At 59.6% G+C, this 17,307-nt stretch overlaps 2 protein-coding genes across 2 annotated transcripts in view; one reads left to right on the top strand and one right to left on the bottom strand.

The window, feature by feature from the left end:
* Positions 1–9,039, bottom strand: part of SETD1B (SET domain containing 1B, histone lysine methyltransferase) — a 29,170-nt gene extending 20,131 nt beyond the window's left edge. The window contains exons 1-6 of the mRNA XM_034934685.3: positions 8,341–9,039; positions 7,666–7,853; positions 7,359–7,457; positions 6,432–6,702; positions 4,221–4,333; positions 1,702–2,934 (exon numbers count right to left, since the gene is read on the bottom strand). Of these exons, the coding sequence (XP_034790576.1) occupies positions 1,702–2,934; positions 4,221–4,333; positions 6,432–6,702; positions 7,359–7,457; positions 7,666–7,839 (1,890 nt within the window). The 5' untranslated portion in view covers positions 7,840–7,853; positions 8,341–9,039. The remainder of the gene's footprint in view (positions 1–1,701; positions 2,935–4,220; positions 4,334–6,431; positions 6,703–7,358; positions 7,458–7,665; positions 7,854–8,340) is intronic.
* Positions 9,040–12,736: 3,697 nt separating this feature from the next.
* LOC100986323 (uncharacterized) lies at positions 12,737–17,272 on the top strand. Its single transcript, XM_034934687.3, has one exon. It carries the CDS (start codon positions 16,011–16,013, stop codon positions 16,731–16,733), a length of 723 nt encoding a protein of 240 aa, XP_034790578.2. The 5' UTR covers positions 12,737–16,010; the 3' UTR covers positions 16,734–17,272.
* Positions 17,273–17,307: the final 35 nt, after the last annotated feature.

The raw sequence follows: 17,307 nt of genomic DNA, 5'->3' as shown, positions 1-17,307 counted from the left end.
AGTCTCGGGGTGAGAAGCGGCAGGAATTTGCTGAGAACTGGGAGTCCAGCAGGCCTGGCGGTGCCTGGAGCATCCTGTGCGGCACCTCACTTAAGCTGAGGTCCTGTGCTGCAGGGACTCTCACAGGCCCATTTGGCAGATGACGAAACTGAGACTCAGAAAGGCAAAAGTGCCTTTTCCAGGGTCACATAACCAGTAAGTGACTTGGCAGGACTCAAGAACTTGAGCCTGAACTTTTAACGAGCAGCCACTGTTTAGAAGAAAAGCCCCCCCTGCACCCTCGGCTGGCCCCGCCTGCGCCGCTCCCCCACTTAGGATGGGACGGGGTCCAGCTCCCCGCACTGCGCGCGGCCGCAGAAAGCCCAGGCGCTATTCCCCGGCGCCAGCAGGGGGCGCCCGCGGGCCGGCCCGGAGCTTCCCGGCACTCGGCGACTCCCTGCGCTGGCGGCCGGGCAGTCCCAGACCCTCGCTCCCGGGGCCTCAGCCTGCCTTTCGCTCCAGCCACTGCGGGCCTCTCAGCCCTGGACCGTGGTCAGCATGGTAAACACTCCTCACCCCAGGCAGCCTAGACGGAGCGGAGGAGAAGGGTGCCAGGGCCGGCGGCCCCCCTACAGCTGCACACCTGTCAACGCCCCCTGCCAAGGCCCCCTGCCTGGACCCCTTGATGCCAGAAACCACTTCCCCAGAACTGCTTGGAGGCCCCCTGGAGCCCCAGCCACCTGCAGCACCCTCCCAGGCAAGCCAAGTTCCTCTCGTTCCTCCCTGATGCAGCCAGACCCGCCAAATCAAAGGGCCCAAGAAGGGGGCAGTCCTCCTCCCCTCCGCCCACAGGGACGCAGAGCTCTGTCTAAGCCCCTGACTGCCCATGCCCACCGGGGCTACAGCTCCAAGGCAGGTGCCTGGACCGAGAAGGAGGAGTGGAGCGAAGGAAGATGACCCAACACCCTCCCAGGGGAACCTGGCACATGGCACCCTCACCCCCAACCCCTGGGCGGGACTTCCTGAGGCTGGAGGTTTAGGCAACGAGACCCCATGACCTGAGGAGAGGGTGGGGGATGGTCAACTTTGCCTTTTTCTGGCTACATGGCACCCCACCCCCACCCCAAGTTAGCTCTTAACTCCTTCATCCCTGGAGCCAGTGGGAGAAGGGAAACCAGCACCCTCCCTGTCTGCCATGGTTTCCCCCTCTTCAGAGGGCACCAGGCTCTAGGAGACAATGCTCCGGGGCTTCACCCCACTTAGCCCAGCACAGTATTCTGGCCAATCTCTCTCCTCCCTTCTGCCTGAGGGCCAGGACTCTCCCTGATCATTCCCAAGCCACGCAACAGACAAGGGAACCAAGAGCCATCCCCACAGCTCATACTCTCTGAACACTCAGCAAACTCCTACCAAAGCAGCTCAGGCCAGAATTTATCCCTAGGAAAAGCTGACTTCTTACCTAACAAGGAGAGCATCAGAACTAGGCCATGCTTTCCTTCTCTCCACGGCTGCTAGGGAGCTCATTGCCAAACCAATTGCTCAATCACAGCCCCTGGTGTTTTCTGCATCCCCTTTTTATTCTGTAAGTTCCACCCATTATATTGGCTTTCCTAGCCCCATTGCTTCCGCATCTTAGCTAGTCATGCTAAATGCTTGATGGGGGAAAGGGAGATACAAGATAGACAAAACCAGTCCCAGACAGATGGACAGACACGGTGGTACCTCATCCATCTTCTCTGAGGTCGGGGTTCTGTCTCCAACCAGGTCCAAGGCCACCTCAGCTGTCTGGCTCAGAAGCCCAGCAGGGTCCGGGGGGCCTGGCTCAGGTGGAGGCCGAGGCCCAAGGCCCAGGTCGAGCTCCTCGTCCTCGTCGGAGTCTGGAAGGGGTGTTGGGCTGATGTCCTCCAGGCCGGTGCTGGAGGGGCGTGACGAGGGGGGCGTGGGGCCCCGGAAGCCTGGCTGGGAGTTGGTGCTAAAGGGGGCCAGTGGGGAGAGCTGGGAGGAGGAGGAGGAGATGGGGCTGCCCTCCATCTGCAGCTCGGTGTCCGAGTCCGGCTCCCGCAGGAAGAGCAGCTTGGTGCGCTGCTCCTTCAGCAGCATCTCGATGCGCGAGTCCAGGCTGTCGTGGGGTTTCTCTGGCCCTGCAGGGGACGACTCCAGCGTGGGCGTGCCAGGGCTGTCACAGGGCTCAGGACTCCAGCCGAAGGTGGGCCGGCCGCCCAGCTCCATGCTGTTGGTGTCGGGGGGCGGCGGGCCGGGTGGCGTGCCTGGCTTCTCCTTGGCCAGAGGCTCAGCAGGTGGCAGGGGTGGGGGTGCCGGTACCCTCCGGAACTCCCCACTGTCGCGGGCCCCGAAAGCGGCTGTGGCGGTGGGCTCTTCTGGGGGTGGAGGGAAGTGGGCCACTGGGGTCTGATACGGAGAGAAAGCAGACTTGAATCCAGGAGCAGGGGTTGCTTGGGCGGGTGGTGGAGTGTGGGCAAATGTGGCTGAATCCTGTGGTTGAGCCTTGAAGGGGGGACCGCTGCTGCCCCCAGTGCCGCCGACTGCTCCGAACGGGAGGTCCGAGGAACCCCGGAAGGCGGCTGTGGCCCCGGCCACTGCAGTGACCGCGGGAGAATTGTGTACATAATGATGTTCGTGGCGGCGGTTGTAGGCGTCCGTGAACTTGCTCTCGTGGCGCCGGGCCTTGAAGGTCACTGCAGGGTCCTGGCTGAAGAGGTATGAGGGTGTGGGCTGGCGGCTGGAGTAGCTGGAGTCCTGTGAGAAAGGGGTGCCCAGGCGCGGTGTGAGCGGGGTGCCCTGTCCATAGGAGTTGGGTGTGTCCAGGCGGCAGCTGGAGTAAGCTGTGTCCTGGGAGAAGGGTGTCCCACCGCTATTGGGGGTGACAGAGGAGGAGCCGGAGCCACAGCCTGCAGACAGGCCTCCATCCTTGAGGCGCTTCAGGGCATCTGACAGCTAAGGAGAGACAGAGATGTCAGACCACTGGGGGAAAACATGCAATGGAACAGGGCTATTTTCCCTTCTCACTCTGGCTGCTGGGAAGCTCAGAGCCAAACTGCTCTAGAACTGCAGCATAAGGAATGGAAGTGGGGGAGATTGAGGAGGAGTGTCAGGATGGTACTAACTTTTTCTCTAATCTTAGGGGTAGCCAAATATGTTCAGGGAAACTTGAGGGTTATTCCTAATTCCAGAGGAGGCAGAGAAAAAAGAAGACTGTAACATCTTGGTTTAGGCTGGGATTTTCTTTTTGCCTCAGGCTGTCAGAAATCAAAGACCTTCCAGGCAGGATTATGACCAAGAACTACAATCTTGTGCACGAGAGGATGGCCAAGGGCTTTGTCCTCCTAGCCACCCAGTGCTTTAGGATTTAAAGTGATAAACAGAGGCCAGGTGTGGTGGCTCATGCCTGTAACGCCAGCACTTTGGGAGGCCGAGGCAGGTGGATCACTTGAGGTCAGGAGTTCAAGACCAGCCTGGCCAACATGGTGAAACCCCACCTCTACTAACCAAAAATATAAAAATTAGCCAGGTGTGGTGGCGTGTGCCTGTAATCCCAGCTACTCAGGAGGCTGAGGCAAGAGAATCACTTGAGCCCAGGAGGTGGAGCTTGCAGTGAGCTGAGATTGCACCACTGCACTCCAGCCTGGGGACAGAGTGAGACTCTGTCTCAAAAAAATAAATAAAACAACAAAAAAGTGATGAACAGGCCAGTGGCAGCTAGTCAGCCTGATGCCAGGGAGGAGCTGGCATGAGACTCGCCCCATGCGAGAGTTGTCCCTGTGTCCTGGAAGGCAGTGGTTTGGAAGGAGTCAGTCTTGCTCTGGAAGGCAGGGCATGAACTCTGGTTTCTGGGTTTAGGGGTAGTGGCATGCCCAGGACACCAGACACTAAGGACCCCGGAAACAGCAATGTTTGGCATCAACGTGGAAAAGCGGGCCCGGGCAGGCTCTGGGTCTGTGGGAATCACAGCCTGTGCTGGGGAGGGGAGAAGCCACAGGAAACAGAACCAATCCCATGGAGCCCTACTGCAGGAGCGCTTGGGAAAATGGGGCTCTAGGCCCTGCTCCCAATTGTGGGGGGCGTGGCCAGGCTTCACACCCTCCTAGGCCTTGGTCTCCAAAGCTGGAGAGAGTGAGGTGGGGGTAGGCTGGGGGTCCCATAAGAGAGTTGGTGAGGCTTTCCAGAGGTGGGGGGCACATCAAAGTGCTGGCGATGGGGCAGACTGACGGCCATAAACCCACCTGCAGGGTCTCATTCACGATTGGAGAGACAGCATCCAGCTCGCCCACTGGGAGGGTCTGGGGGGTGTATCGGCCAGTGACCAACAGTTCATAGAACCGCATTCGGGTTTCCCCTGTAGATGGGCAGGAAAGGGGGAACTCAGTGAGGTTCCAGGATGGGGCAGCCCCCACAAGGATTCCAACCTGTGTGGCACCCTGGTGGGTCCCTTGTGCCCGAGACCCCAGTCCTAGGGAGGCTGTGTGGCCCTTAGTTCCCACCCCTCTGCACCTCGCTCAGGGTCCCCACCTCTTCAACAAAGCTGCTGAGCTGCACCATTTTTCTGATCCTGAGATCCAGAAGCTCATGTCTCCTGGGGCTGAGACTCCCCCAAACCCAAACCCAGAGGTGCCACCCGCGACGCCCAGCCCCCCCCACCCCTGCATTACCTGGGCCATGGCGCCCACAGAGCCAGGTCTTCCCCTTTCTGCTCAATACCCAGGGGCTTGCAGTAAGAGGAAGGGAAGCCCGTGACACAGAAGCCAGAGTTTGTTAAATATCTGGGGCCAGGTCAGCAGCAGAGTTTGCAACACGCTCTAGTAGCACATTACTGTGAACTCCACAGGCCCTGACCAGGCTGAGGGCCCCAGGGTGGCCTGGGGACTACCTTGGGCTTGAACCCTCCACCCCTCAGCAGAAGGAGGCTTTTATAGACCAGGGCCCAGGGGTTATCGATATTTATAGAGCCTCAGAGGCAGCTGCTTACATATGCAAAAAAGACACGTTCCTGGAGCTACACTTTACTGGTCTCTTTCTTGAAATACAAACTTAGTTGGCAGTCTCTGAGAGCTTTTGTGTTTTTTTTCTTTTCTTTTCTTTTTTTTTTTTTTTTTTACAGAAATGAAATTTTGTTGAGACCTGGCTGCTCCTTAAAATGTGGGCACGTGATAGGGAAGGGGTTGCCACGTTCAATTCAATTATCAGGGAGAAATCGTGCTGCAGCCACCCAAGGTCCTCACTGCCCCCCCAACCCCCAGAGACTGAGAAGCTAGGGAAAGGGGTGGGAGGGACTGTGGACTGGACAGAAAAAGAGGGCTGTGCCCTGAGAGGAGGAACAGAACCGGGCACAGGCTCAGCAAGTGTGCGTGGAATAACCGCCACCACCCCCCGGCACCGGCTTAGAGCTCGGTCAATACATTTTAATCATTAAACGCAAAAAAAGAAAAGTTCTGATTTTCCTGCCTTGGGTTTGGTGTGTCCCAGTTGTCCCTGAACCCCATGCTCACAAAATTCCTGGAAGCTGCACTTTTGCCCTCCCAGGCAGGGTTTCCCAGGGGACCCCGGTGGGCTAGGGACCGAATGACATCTCCCCACAAGCTGGCTGGCCCTCAAAGCACTCAGCACCTTCTTTTATAGGTGGGAGCTTCCCTAAAGAGGCCTCAGGCACACTTTGGGGAATGCCCTCGAGTCCTCCAAGCCCCTTGGTCCTGCAGGGGCCTCCAAAGACCCACAGGGTGGGAGGTATGGCCTCCCCAGCCAGCTCCAGAGAGCACCTAGCTGATTCCAGAGCAGGGGAGGTGCTGCGGTCTCTTTAAGAGAGAGGAGGGAAGACACAGTGTCAACCCTTGAGCACCCAGAGCCGCCTGCCTGGCTCTTCCCGGCTCTGCTCTTCCCCGGCGGCTCTGTCGAGAACCTTATCAGTGAAACAACACTCCCGGCCCCAGATTGGCTGCCACTTCCAGAGGGGAAGGGGCAGCAAGGAGGTGGGGGGACACCCTGGATCCTTAGAGGACTCTCTTTTCAGTTTTCAGACTTTCTCTTGATGTATTTCAAGGCATCCTAGTGGCACTCCCTCAGTCCCCCACAAGTAAACAAACTCTGTCTCCTCCCCTAACACAGGCAACACTGGGGACTGTCTAAACCCAGGCCACCAGGGCTCAGAGAGGGGGCCCGCGGGGGTGTCAGCGGTGGGGAAGCCTCCGGGTGGTCCCTAGGGGTGCGGTGGCCAAGGACCGGCACATTTGGTAAATTACAGACTGTCTCCTAGCAACAGACAACACATTTAGCTCCACGCGACTCTACCCTTAGAAGGGGGCTAAGAAAATAAATAAGGTTGTGGGGGGGGGGATCCCAAGGAAGAGTGAGGGGGGGGTCCTCCCCACGCTGCAGGAAGGGTGGGGAGGGAAAGGGTCGGGCTGACAGGTCTCCCCACGCTCCTCCCCTGCCAGGCTCACCTTTGGTGTCCAGCTCCACGTGGATAATGTTGCCCATGACGGAAGTGCTGTGCAAGTGCTGAACGGCATCCTTGGCTCCCCGGACCGTGGCAAAGACCACCTTGGCGATGCCCAGGTGCTTCTTGGTCTTGGGGTTGTACAAAATCTCCACCTCCTCCACCTCCCCATACTTCTTGCACATGTCCCTCAGGAAGTTTTCACGGATGTTATCATTCAGCTTGGCAAATGTCACCTGCTTCGGAGGCACCGGGCCCACGTAGAACTCATCGATCTGGCAGGGGCCGAGGGGGAAGGGAGTTTGAAGAACGTTTAAACCTAAGGGAAAACACAACATCCCCCCCGCCCCGCCCGCAACTTGCCCGCCCGTTGAAAACAATAAAGGGTAAAAAAACTTAAAAAAAACTAAAAAAAAAAAAAAAAAAAAAAAAAAAAAAATTTTTTTTTGGGAAAAAAAAATGCACGCGGGCGGGCCCGGGAAGCGGAGGATTAAATCGTTTGGAACGTGGAAGTCCTCTGGGTTCGGAAGGAAAGGGGAAAAAGAAACAGTTTCTCTTTCCCCACCCCCCTTTCTGGCCTCCTCTTCCTGCTGCCGGGTCAGGGGCGACCCCTCAGGCTTAAGAAGTTGTCCTGTAGTGGGCTAGCGAGAGGGGAGAGTCTCGGAGCCAAGCCCCCGGGCGGACCGGAGCCCCCCGCGGGGCGTGCAAGACACTGTATCTGCGCCGTGATTACAGTTTCACCCAGTGTTATTTTGTTTTCAGTAGCTGAGAGGGGACACCCTCTCGCCAGCGCTCTACCCCTCCCCGCCAAAACTTCCCTGGCCCCGGACGGCGGGAACTGGGAATCCGGCTGGGCTCGGTCAGGACTGGCGTTATTTTCGAACTCGGGGAGGTGGGGGAGGGACGGCGGGGCAGTGGGGAGGGGTCCTACCTTGAATTTGGGCACCGACAGCTCCAGCTCCTTGTTTTTGGTCCAGATCCCGACGACCCGGGGATCTTCGACAATTTCCACCGGGCGGTTGCTGGACATCTGTGGGGAGAAATTGGGGGGCCGGGATGAGAGAACCGGTCCTCCTCCCCATGGGCAGACCCCTTTCTCGAGGCACTTGTCAAACTCCAGGGCTGGGGCCCCGTCTGACAGTTGGCCGGGGGATCGGGCGGGGGGGGTCCCTGGCCGCTAGGCGCGTCTCCCCGGACACGACGCGGGGCACGGCTGGGGGGGCGCGCCGGCTACTCACCGCCAGGCTGAAATGCTGCCCATCGTAGCGGTACAGTTTATGATGCCCCTTTTTCAGAGCCGGGTCAATCATCAACTTGTAACTTCTCCAATGGTGGTTCCTCCTCTCGCCCGAAGGGCCGGGCTGCGGCGGGGGCTGCTGGTGGTGGTGGTGGGGGGGGTGACTGTTCTCCATGCCGTTAACCCAACCTGAAAACCAGCAAGTTGTTGTCGTCTCCGCCGCGGCGGCGGCGGCCGCTTCTACACACACGCGAAAGAATCCAATCGGCAGGCCCCCACCCCCTCCCACCTTGCCAGCGCGCCCCGAAAGGAGCTGTCTCGCTGGCTCCCCCCAAAACAAGAATGGAGCGAGAGAATAACCCTTCCGGGAGAATTACGCGCCCGCCCGCTCGGCCACCGTCTCGGGGCGGCAGCGAGGGGCTCCCGGGGGTCCCCTGGGCGGGCTGGCGGGGCCCGGGGCGCCCGGAGGACGCGGACTCCGGCCCATGGTGCCCGCCCGGCCGCCCGGCGTGGCGCTCACCCGCTAGCTCGGCCCGGCTCTGGCGCGGGGCTGGCGGCAGGGCCTGGCGGCGCCGCCGCCCGCCCGCCCGCTCGCCCGCTCGGGCCAGGGCCGGGGCCGGGGGCTTGGGCCGCCCGGCTGCCGGCCGCGGCCTCTCCCTCCCCGAGCCGCGCTTACATCCCCGCCGGGCGCCGGCCTCCCTGCGCCGCCAGCCAGTACATGGTGTCCCCCGAGGGAGCCGAGGCCGGGGCGGCCGGACCGGGGGCCAGGAAGGGGGGGCGCCGCCGCCGCGGCTGCCGGGCCCGGAGCTGCTGCCGCTGCCGCCGCCGCTGCTGCTGCTGCTGCCCGGGAGGCGGCTGGCGGCGGAGGCTCGGCTCCCAGTAGCCGCACATCCCACAATACACCGCTAAGGAGCCCGACCCGAGCGCTCACCCTCCTCCTCTTCCTCCTCCTCCTCCTCTTCCTCCTCCCCTCTCCTTCCTCGCCGCTTCCCCAGGCACTCTCCCGGCGGCGGCAGCTGCGCCGCCAAAGCCCCGGGCCCCAGCGGCCCCCCACCCCTCACTCGCGCGCTCCCACACTGCCTCCCCCTCCCCGGGGGAAGGCCTTTTAATTTATTTATTCTTCTGGGACTGGGGTGGGGGTCTTGGCTGGCGGGGGAGGGGGTCTCCGCGGGCTCTACCTCCCGCGGCCGGGACTACCCTCAGAGCCGCGACCGCCGCGGCATGCGTCCCGGGCCTGCAAAACTGTTTCCAAACTGCCCGGGCCGGAGGCGGGCGCGCGGGGCCCGGGGAGATGGCTGGGGTCTGGGGGGCCGAGGGTGTGTGTGGACGCTGGGAGCCGCGGGGGGAGGCCGGCGTCGACTCAGAGGAGTTGCAATCGAGGTATCTGCGCTCCGGCTTCCTCCTCCGGCCCGCGACCCCCTCCCCGGAGCTGAGCTGGGGAAGGGAGACCAGGGTTCACCACGTTAGCATTCGCATTCCTGGGAGGATGCAGCCCTCGCCTGGACCTGGGCGATAGACGCCTTCTTCTGTTTTTATTTTTGGAGGGGAGCGCCCTGTAATTGTCCTGAACACATGCTTCCCCTCCTTCCTCCAGCCACCCGCGGAGGAGACAGTCCCCCTTTTTTGCATTTATCTTTTCCTTCCCCTTTCTTTATTAAAGGTCCGGGAGTGGCGGCGGCCAATCAGCGCGCGGCTTCCATTTTGTGAGTTCAACTCCGAGGCTCCCGGGCTTCGCGAGGACGCGTTTGCAGCCCCCTCTGCCGCTCCTCTCTGGCGGCCGAGGCGCAGGAGCCGCCTCGCCGGGGCTCGGAGCTGGTGTAGCTCATATTGGGGCTCTTTTCGGGGTTTGTAATTTGGCCGTGGGTAGGTAATTGGCTGGAGCAGGGCGGCAGGGCGCGGCAGCCAATCAGCGCGCGGCTTCTATAGGGCTTGAGTTATTAGACGCTGATCTCAAAACATCCTTCATCAGACACGAAGGAGAGGCCAACAGATGAGGGAAGCCATTTTTCTGCAATGGAATTAAATGGCCAAGTGGGTTTTTCCTTTGTTGCAAATGGGGAATGTTTTTCCTTTGACTCTACCATCCAGTTCAGGACGTCTCAGTGTGTTTAACATTTGTCAACAGGCCCAAGGACTCACAGTTGGAAGACTGGAGAAGACTTTTTAAAAAGATCTGGATTTTTCCTTATGACTTGGAATCCATCTTTGTCTTGTATAACTAGGTCATAGCACACCATTCATGTCAGCAGTTAACAGTTTTGAATTACAAAAAAACCTAAGTAAATGACATATTTTTTTTCCTCTTTTTGTTCTATGGGTGGGTGGGGGGAGCTTGGAGCTGTCTTGATCTGTATTCTCTTGACTGAACAATAAATTTTTAAATATATCTAGTTTCCTCTATTAAACACTTAAACCTGGCCATCTTATTAACTCCTTCTCTCTTTTTAACAAGGTAACGTTTTAAATGTATATAGCTTTAGGACTAGCGAAATGGCAGCAACAAAAAATTGTGAGCAGTTGTTACTCTTTTAGTTTTTAAAAAACCTTTTACATTGTAAGTACCCAATCCATTCTGTCCTGACGCAGTACAGTTTTGATGTTAATGTTGCTGAGATGTCCTTAATTTTCCGAACCTTCATCTGCATGTATGTCTTTGTCTCTCTTGTCTAATATAAGCCAGTTAAGATGCTTGAGACGATCTTGCTTTATAAAGCTAAGGTTCTAGCTTTATGCTTTTGAAAATGTTTACAGCACTAAATGCTAGTCAGCTTTCTTCCCCGTAGCTTGTACACTTTCTTTGAAAATCGATCTATTTGAAGAAAAACAGCCCTGTTTTTCTCGTCTTTGGTGTTGGGGGTTGGGGGGAGCTGGTGGGTGAGGGAAAGGAAGACCTTTTCTTTGTGTAGAGAGACTAAAGCCGTCACAGGAAACTAGATTAAAACTGGAAAACAAGTCCTAGCTGGTTCCAGCAAACACCAACGTTAAGTGGGGGGTATTTTCTATGGTGGTTGGGCGGCTGGTGCGTCTTTTGCCTTTTGTTTGATTTGACTGTATTTTCGCCTTTTGTCTCTTAATGACGATCACACCATTGCTATATCCAGAGCAGTAAACAGTCCTCAGCGAAGCCGCCTTTTTGCCTACCCAACCCTGGAAAGTTTGCAGAAGTGGAAGGAGCAGAACGTGAGGGTGTAACTTACAAAAAGGTAACAAGAACAAAGACACCACCATAACCCCCAAATTTCCCAACTAAATCAAAAAATATATATGTTTTTACAATAACGTCTCCAAAACCACCGCCCAGCTTGATCTTCTAGACTCCATGGCACCGGGCTGAGCGGGTAAGTAAGAAAGATAAAAAGTGCCTTTTGCCCCTTCGAGGAAACCCTTTTGCAGGCCAAGCAAGGGCTGCAAGTGTTTGGGAGCTGAGAGGAGAAGGAGGATTCTGGAGCATTGTATTTGGCAGCCGGAGCGGGCAGTGGGCGGGGGGTTGGGACACGAAGGGCTCTTCGGACCCCTGTGCCTCTTCTGCCCCAAGGGCGAGAAGACGGGCTTCGCAGCGACCCTCGGGGGTCCATGGAGCCGCCTGCCTTCGCCCCCTCGCTCTTCCCAGGTCTGAACCTGGATGGGGAGAAGAAATTGAAGTGCTTTGGAGACGGGGGACTTAAAACACTAGGGAGCCTCATCGCCCAGCCTTGGGCCCACTTTACTTTCGATCGTGAGGATTCCGCACCCCGAAGCCGGCTTCTCGGGGCTCCGGGGCGCGCCTGCGCTGGCAACGCGAAGGAGGACAAAAGGCCGGCGTCCATGTTGGCACCATGACGCAGCATCTCCGCCCGCAGCCCGGCGCTCCTGTCCTCCCGGCCGCGCTCGCTCCTCCTCCCAAACACCAGTTTTCTTTACAGGCTTCGAGCCCGTCGCGGCTGGGCCGGGCTGGTCTGGCAGGCGGGCCCAGCCGGGCAGGGCTGTTTTGCTAATGGCGGCGGCTCTCTTTCCTTCCTTCCTCCTTTCCTCCGTCCCCCCGGTCGTGGGGAGCCCGGAGCAGGAGGCGGGCCCGCGGCCAGGTCGGGCCCCGAGAGCCCGCGGGGCGCAGCGCTGGCGACCGGGTGTCGGGGGCCGTTTCGGGGGCCGTGGGCCTCGGGGGCGTCGCGCGCCGCGCCTCCCGCGCTCGCCTCAGCCGGGCGCGGCGGCCTGATGGGCGCCATTTCGCGCGCTGCCCGTGGCTGGGGCGGTGGCGGCCGCCGCGCGCCAGGCGGGAGGAGCGGCAGGGGTAGGGGGCTGGGCGACCCGGCGGCCCACGCGGGCACCAGGAGGCCTCGCCCCGGACCGCTTCCCCCTTTCGTCTTTGTCCTGCGCGGGCGCCCGCAGCCGAGGGCCACGGGGTCGGCGGGGCTTCGAGGCCGCCCCGGGTCCCACCGGCTCCTCCGGAAGCCGCGGCCCGGCCTGGCCCTGACCCCAGGCCGCCCCCCGCTGCCCACCCAGCTCTGGGCGCCCAGGTCCGACCTCCCAGTCGCCCTTTGAGAGCCGAGCCAGCGCGGGGCGGGGGGTCGCCCCCTTTGTCCTCACTCAGGGCGGGAGGCCCTCGGGGTGGCCGCAGACGCCCCGTTGGGCAGCCCAGGGCGCAGCCCTCCAGCCCAGCTCTCCAGGCAGGAGGTGGGGGAAGCCTGGGAAAGCGGAGGGGGGGCCCCGGGATCCCCCGAGGCGCGGGGCTCCCGGCGAAGCCTCAGATCTCCGGCCCTTCCCGGGGAGGGTGCGGGCGGGGCGGGCCTTTGGAAATGCAGATGAGCCGCCGCCCGGGCCGGGGTTGAACCTTCTGACTCAGCCACCCCGGGCCGCTGGGGGAGGGGCGGCGTCTGGGGTGCTCCCTTTCAGCCCCGGAGCCCCTGTCTGCTGTGTATTCGGCCGGTCACATCTCTCTCCCCCAACGCCCTGATCCGCCCTCCACCTTCCTCTCCTCCAGGTTCTGGGCCGGAGAAGGGGCGACGTTCGGGCACCCCCCGAATGGACAATCTTTCCTTCTGTCAACGGCAGGGGCAGGCCTAGTTTGACTCTGACAGTCCTCCCACTAAGGTAGGTGTGAGTCCTTGCCCAGACCGTGAGGGAGATTTGGGGGGCTCTGGCCTGCAGCCCAGGGAGGGCCGAACCCCAAACCCGCCGGGCTGGTTCTGCGGCCCCGCCCCCCCCCCCAGCTGCGAGCCCGTAGGGCCGCCTGCTGGGCCGCCGGGGCCATCCATCCCCGTCTGTCAGCTTCTGTTGTCAGGCATTTGGGGCGTGTAATTCTCTGCCGAATATAGCAGCATACGAGAGGATCCACTTGCAAGTATTTCCCAGTTGTGTGTTCTTCGGCGGGGGGAGGGCCCTGGGTGCCGCCTACTTCTGAAAGACACAGGTCACTGCCAGAAAGCCCAACTGTGCTGTGGCTCCAGCCGCCCCCGTGGGGCATGTGGGGTGACAGTGTGAGCCGTCCTCTGATGTCTGGCTGCTAGAGAGGCAAAGAACAGAGACCCGAGGTTCCGGCCAGCTTTCTCTATGAAAGGGCCTTCCTTGACGCTTCTCCACCTTCTTGGGATTGTTTTCTTCTCCAGTCCCCGAATGGGCAGGCCTGTATATAAGCCTTGTTTCTAGAACCAGACAAAGCTGGATTTGAAACCTGGGGAGCCATTGAACAGCTATGGCCTTGCGTAAGCGGCATAGCCTCCAAGCCTATTTCTCCATCTCCGAAAACAGGGCTAGATCAGTGGTTCTTAGTCTGGAACCGGCATCAGAATCACACCGGAAAGGGGGCTCACTGAAAATGGACCACCGGGCCTGGTGCCCAAGTGTCTGATTCAGTGGGTTGGTCCTTAGGACTGGCATTTCTAACAAGTTCCCAGGTGAGGTGAGGCTGATGCTGTGGTCTGGGAACACATTTTGAGACTCCAGCCCCTAGCCTGGTAACACCTGGGGTTTTGACGCAGAAGTGCCACGTTCCACGCTTGGCACATAGTAATTGATTTCATTCTAACGCTAGCCGACTTCATGTATTGAATAGTTTCCCATCTCAGTGTCTAAGAAGCTCCACAGCTGGAGATGGCGGCCCTTGGTCTCGGAGCCCCCCCTCCTTGTGATCTCTGCTTTGTGATTGCTTTGATGAACCATTTGGGTCCAGGTGCTCCTGATCACACCACCTCCCCTATTTGGGACTTGTGCCCCACTCCCGCTGTGAGGGCTACACTGAGCTCTGGGGGCCTGTGGGGATTAACACGGAGATCTTGCTAAAGGTATCTTGGTGCTAAGTTAAGGGAGATAGTCAGTTCGCCATGGGCTAGGATCTCTCAGTGCTGGTGACCTTGGGTGAGTGTCTCCCTGTAAAGTGATAAGGATGCCTGCTGGAAAGGGTGGTGGGAGGATTAAGTGCGTTAAAGAGGCCCTCCTCCCAAGCTTTTAGTTGGCCTCCATTGTGATCGTGGTTATTGCTGGGAGTGGCTGCAGGAGGTGGGGGCTGGGCTGCCTCAGAGCTTCCCCCCGCACCAGCCCACCTGCTGAAGCACGTGTCCCTGCCTCAGGGCAAAGGGGAATCTGGCGCTCCCTGGGAAGGCGGCCAACGCGGTTCTCCTCTGGAGTGGTTGAGTCCAGCTGCAGGCCTTTCCCCATCCACAGGGGCTGTTCCATGATGGGGTCAAGATTTGGGTCACCCACCCATGGTCTGGGGAGAAGTGACTCCCCAAGGTCACAAGGCCACCACCAATAGAGCCAGGATGGGGTTCCAGGTGGCTTGACTTGGCAGCCGGTGCCTGTGCCCATGGCACCCCCTCACCCCAGCTGTCTGGGTTATTTTGGGCTTCCTCCCGTGCCAGCTGTCTGCTGGCATCCCTGCCCGGGACTGTCTGGTTGGAAGTAACTGGCGTGGTGCTGTTGGCTCCTCCTGTGAGGGCCAGGGCTGGGTCTTCAATCCCCGATGAGCCGTGCTGGGTCCAGCTCCTTTGCTGGAAGAGTGTTCCTGCCCAGACTCCCCGCTGCCCAAGTACAGCAAGAGGGCGAAAGCACCTGATAAAAATTGAGGTTCACATTGTTAATATCCCAAAAGCCTCCTCCTATACTCCCTGAAACCTGTTTTAAATTTGGCTCTGCCATTGAACCCCCTTGCTCTCACGTGACCCTCTGCCGCCCGAGGGTGTGGCGCCTCCCTTTAGAGTCTTCGTTGCTCTCCGGGTGGGGTCTTTACTCCCCACCTGCTTTGGATAATTAAGTAATTGATGTACTTCTCCCTCCCAGCTGCACCCTGGAGGGCTCCAGCCAGTTTCTCCCCTCCCTGGATCCAATCAGTGAGCTGTTGGGTGCTCAGCTGTGGTCTGGATGTGGTTCTCGGCGCGGTGTCGGGACCCACCTGGCTGGACTGTACCCCTCTCTCTCTGCTTTGGTCCCTCTTCTTTCTTTGTCCCCCCACCATCACCTCTTGGGGCAGGGAGGGTGAGGCAGTTTGTCCTCCTGCTGCTGTTCCTGCTGGTCCCTCGAGGGCGCCCCGCCCACCGGTCACCCAGCGAACATGGGGCGGGGCCGCTGCTGGCGCTGGGCCCCAGGGCTTGCAGAGAGAGGGCCACGCCAGCGGAAGGGCCGGCCAGGAGGTGGCAGGACTTGCCTTACTACTGAGTCGCCGGCGTCCCCGCCTCTTCCGGCGCCTCTGCCCGGAGCCCTAGCGTGGAACATGACCTTTCGGACCCTCTGGGTGGAGACACAGCCTCTGCCTGGGCTGTGCAGTGAGGTGGCACCACCATCTCAGGTCGTCTGGCCCAGTGCATCTGTAGCTGGCATGTGACTTCCAGCAAGCTCCTGCCCCTGAGCGCTGGGAGGAGCAGGTCCAGCAATAATTTTTTTTTTTTTTTGAGACAGAGTTTCGCTCTTGTTGCCCAGGCAATGGTGCGATCTGGGCTCACCGCAACCTCCGGCCTCCAGGGTTCAAGCGATTCTCCTGCCTCAGCCTCGAGTAGCTGGGATTACAGGCATGCGCCACCACGCCTGGATAATTTTGTATTTTTAGTAGAGACAGGGTTTCTCCATGTTGGTCAGGCTGGTCTCAAACTGACCTCAGGTGATCCGCCCACCTCGGCCTCCCAAAGTGCTGGGATTACAGGCATGAGCCACCGCGCCTGGCCGGACAATAATGTTTTGAGCTGTTGCTGAGTCTGGCTTTTGTGAAGGGAACTTTTAGCACTCAAGGAGTGGCCTTGTCTCTGGCCTGTCCCCGAGTGCTCATGGGCAGCCAAGGCCTGGGGACTGCTCAGGCAGGGTAGATGTATTTGCCAGGCCAGCTCCCGTCCCTGGGACCTCAGGGAGTAGCTTCATCCCTGAAGGCTGAGTGTCTTCTGCCTCATGTGGGTGGCCCCTCTGCAGGGTTCTCAGGCATCCAGGGAAGTGGGTGCCACAGCGTTGCCTCCAGCCTCACTGGGGCTGGCTGGACTTTGCTCTGACAACACAGCAGTGGCTGGGCCCCTGCAACTCTCCAGGGCTCAGTTTCCCTGTTGGCCGCACTATGGCATAGGCCCCTGTGTGGACACCGATGAGCTGACCCCACAAATGCCACCCGGCCACTCCCCCAGGCTTCAGTGGCCTAACAGCTGTTGTGTCAGGAACCAGCTTAAAGAATCTTTCTTGCTTTCTCAAACTCTCCAGGAATTCCTGGTGACTGGAAGGGGGAGTGACTCAGGCCCTCAACCTCTAGCAGGTAAGGGAGCTGCCTCCTGGGTGGGCATGCCCAGTTCCTCAGTGGGCCCAGCGCGGCCCAGCCTCCGAGGAAGCTCTGAGCAGCTGGCTTGGCTCGGAGGTATTTTTAGCTACAGATCCAGCCCCCCTCCATCACAACAGTCGAGTCCAAATCAAACGCGCTCCAGGCAGGTGGGGCTGGGGTTCTGCCAGCCTCCTGGCCAGCAGGGGTGGGTGGGCAGACTGGGGCCAGTATCAGCTGTTCTGCCTGGACCCAGGCCGGGCTGGGAAGGCACACTTGTGCTTATTTCCCGCCTCCACTTCTGTGCAAGCTTGTGCTGTCATAAGCAGAGATCACAGCCCCATTTCTTGGATGGAGAAAGTGGACACTGAGGTCTGAGGCTTTTGAGGACAGTCAGGAGCCCTCCTATGGGCTCCAGTGATGCACTCACCAGCTTCTGGTCCTCTTCTTCCACCTCTTAGAGTGCCTTGGCTCCCTCCTGTCGTCCTGGGGAACCTCGGCCCCAGCCCTGCCTCCCCAGCCAGTCACAGCTCCTCCCTGGTCACCCTGAGGGAGCTCAGGGCCCGGCTGGTAGCTGGGCTGCTCTCCTTCTGTCCCCCACTCCCGTGGAGCCTGGCAGGCAACTCCATGATCTGACCCCGGTTACCTTGACAGCCCTGCCTGGCCTCCCCTCTCATGGCCCAGCCACCCCAGAACCTGAAGAGGTTTTCTAGCTGCCGTGCATTTGCCAGGCTGGGTTACCCACCCTACTTTCCCTGCCTGCCCTCCAGTGCTGCCAGGCCTAGTGTGCCAGCCTTCCGTAAAGGGTTCCCCTGCTTCCAACCTCCATTGCACTGCTTCCCCTAAGACTGTGACCTCCTGGAAGGCTGGAGCACAACTGCCTCTCAATAAACGTGTTGCCAAAAAGGAATGGATGAGTTGCTGTGCATTTGTCTAGGGGGTGCT

This window comes from Pan paniscus, chromosome 10, assembly GCF_029289425.2.
Source record: "Pan paniscus chromosome 10, NHGRI_mPanPan1-v2.0_pri, whole genome shotgun sequence".
NCBI classification, from domain to species: domain Eukaryota; kingdom Metazoa; phylum Chordata; class Mammalia; order Primates; family Hominidae; genus Pan; species Pan paniscus.
The sequence above is the reverse complement of the archived record's forward strand: the minus strand, read 5'-3'. Positions and strand labels throughout refer to the sequence as shown.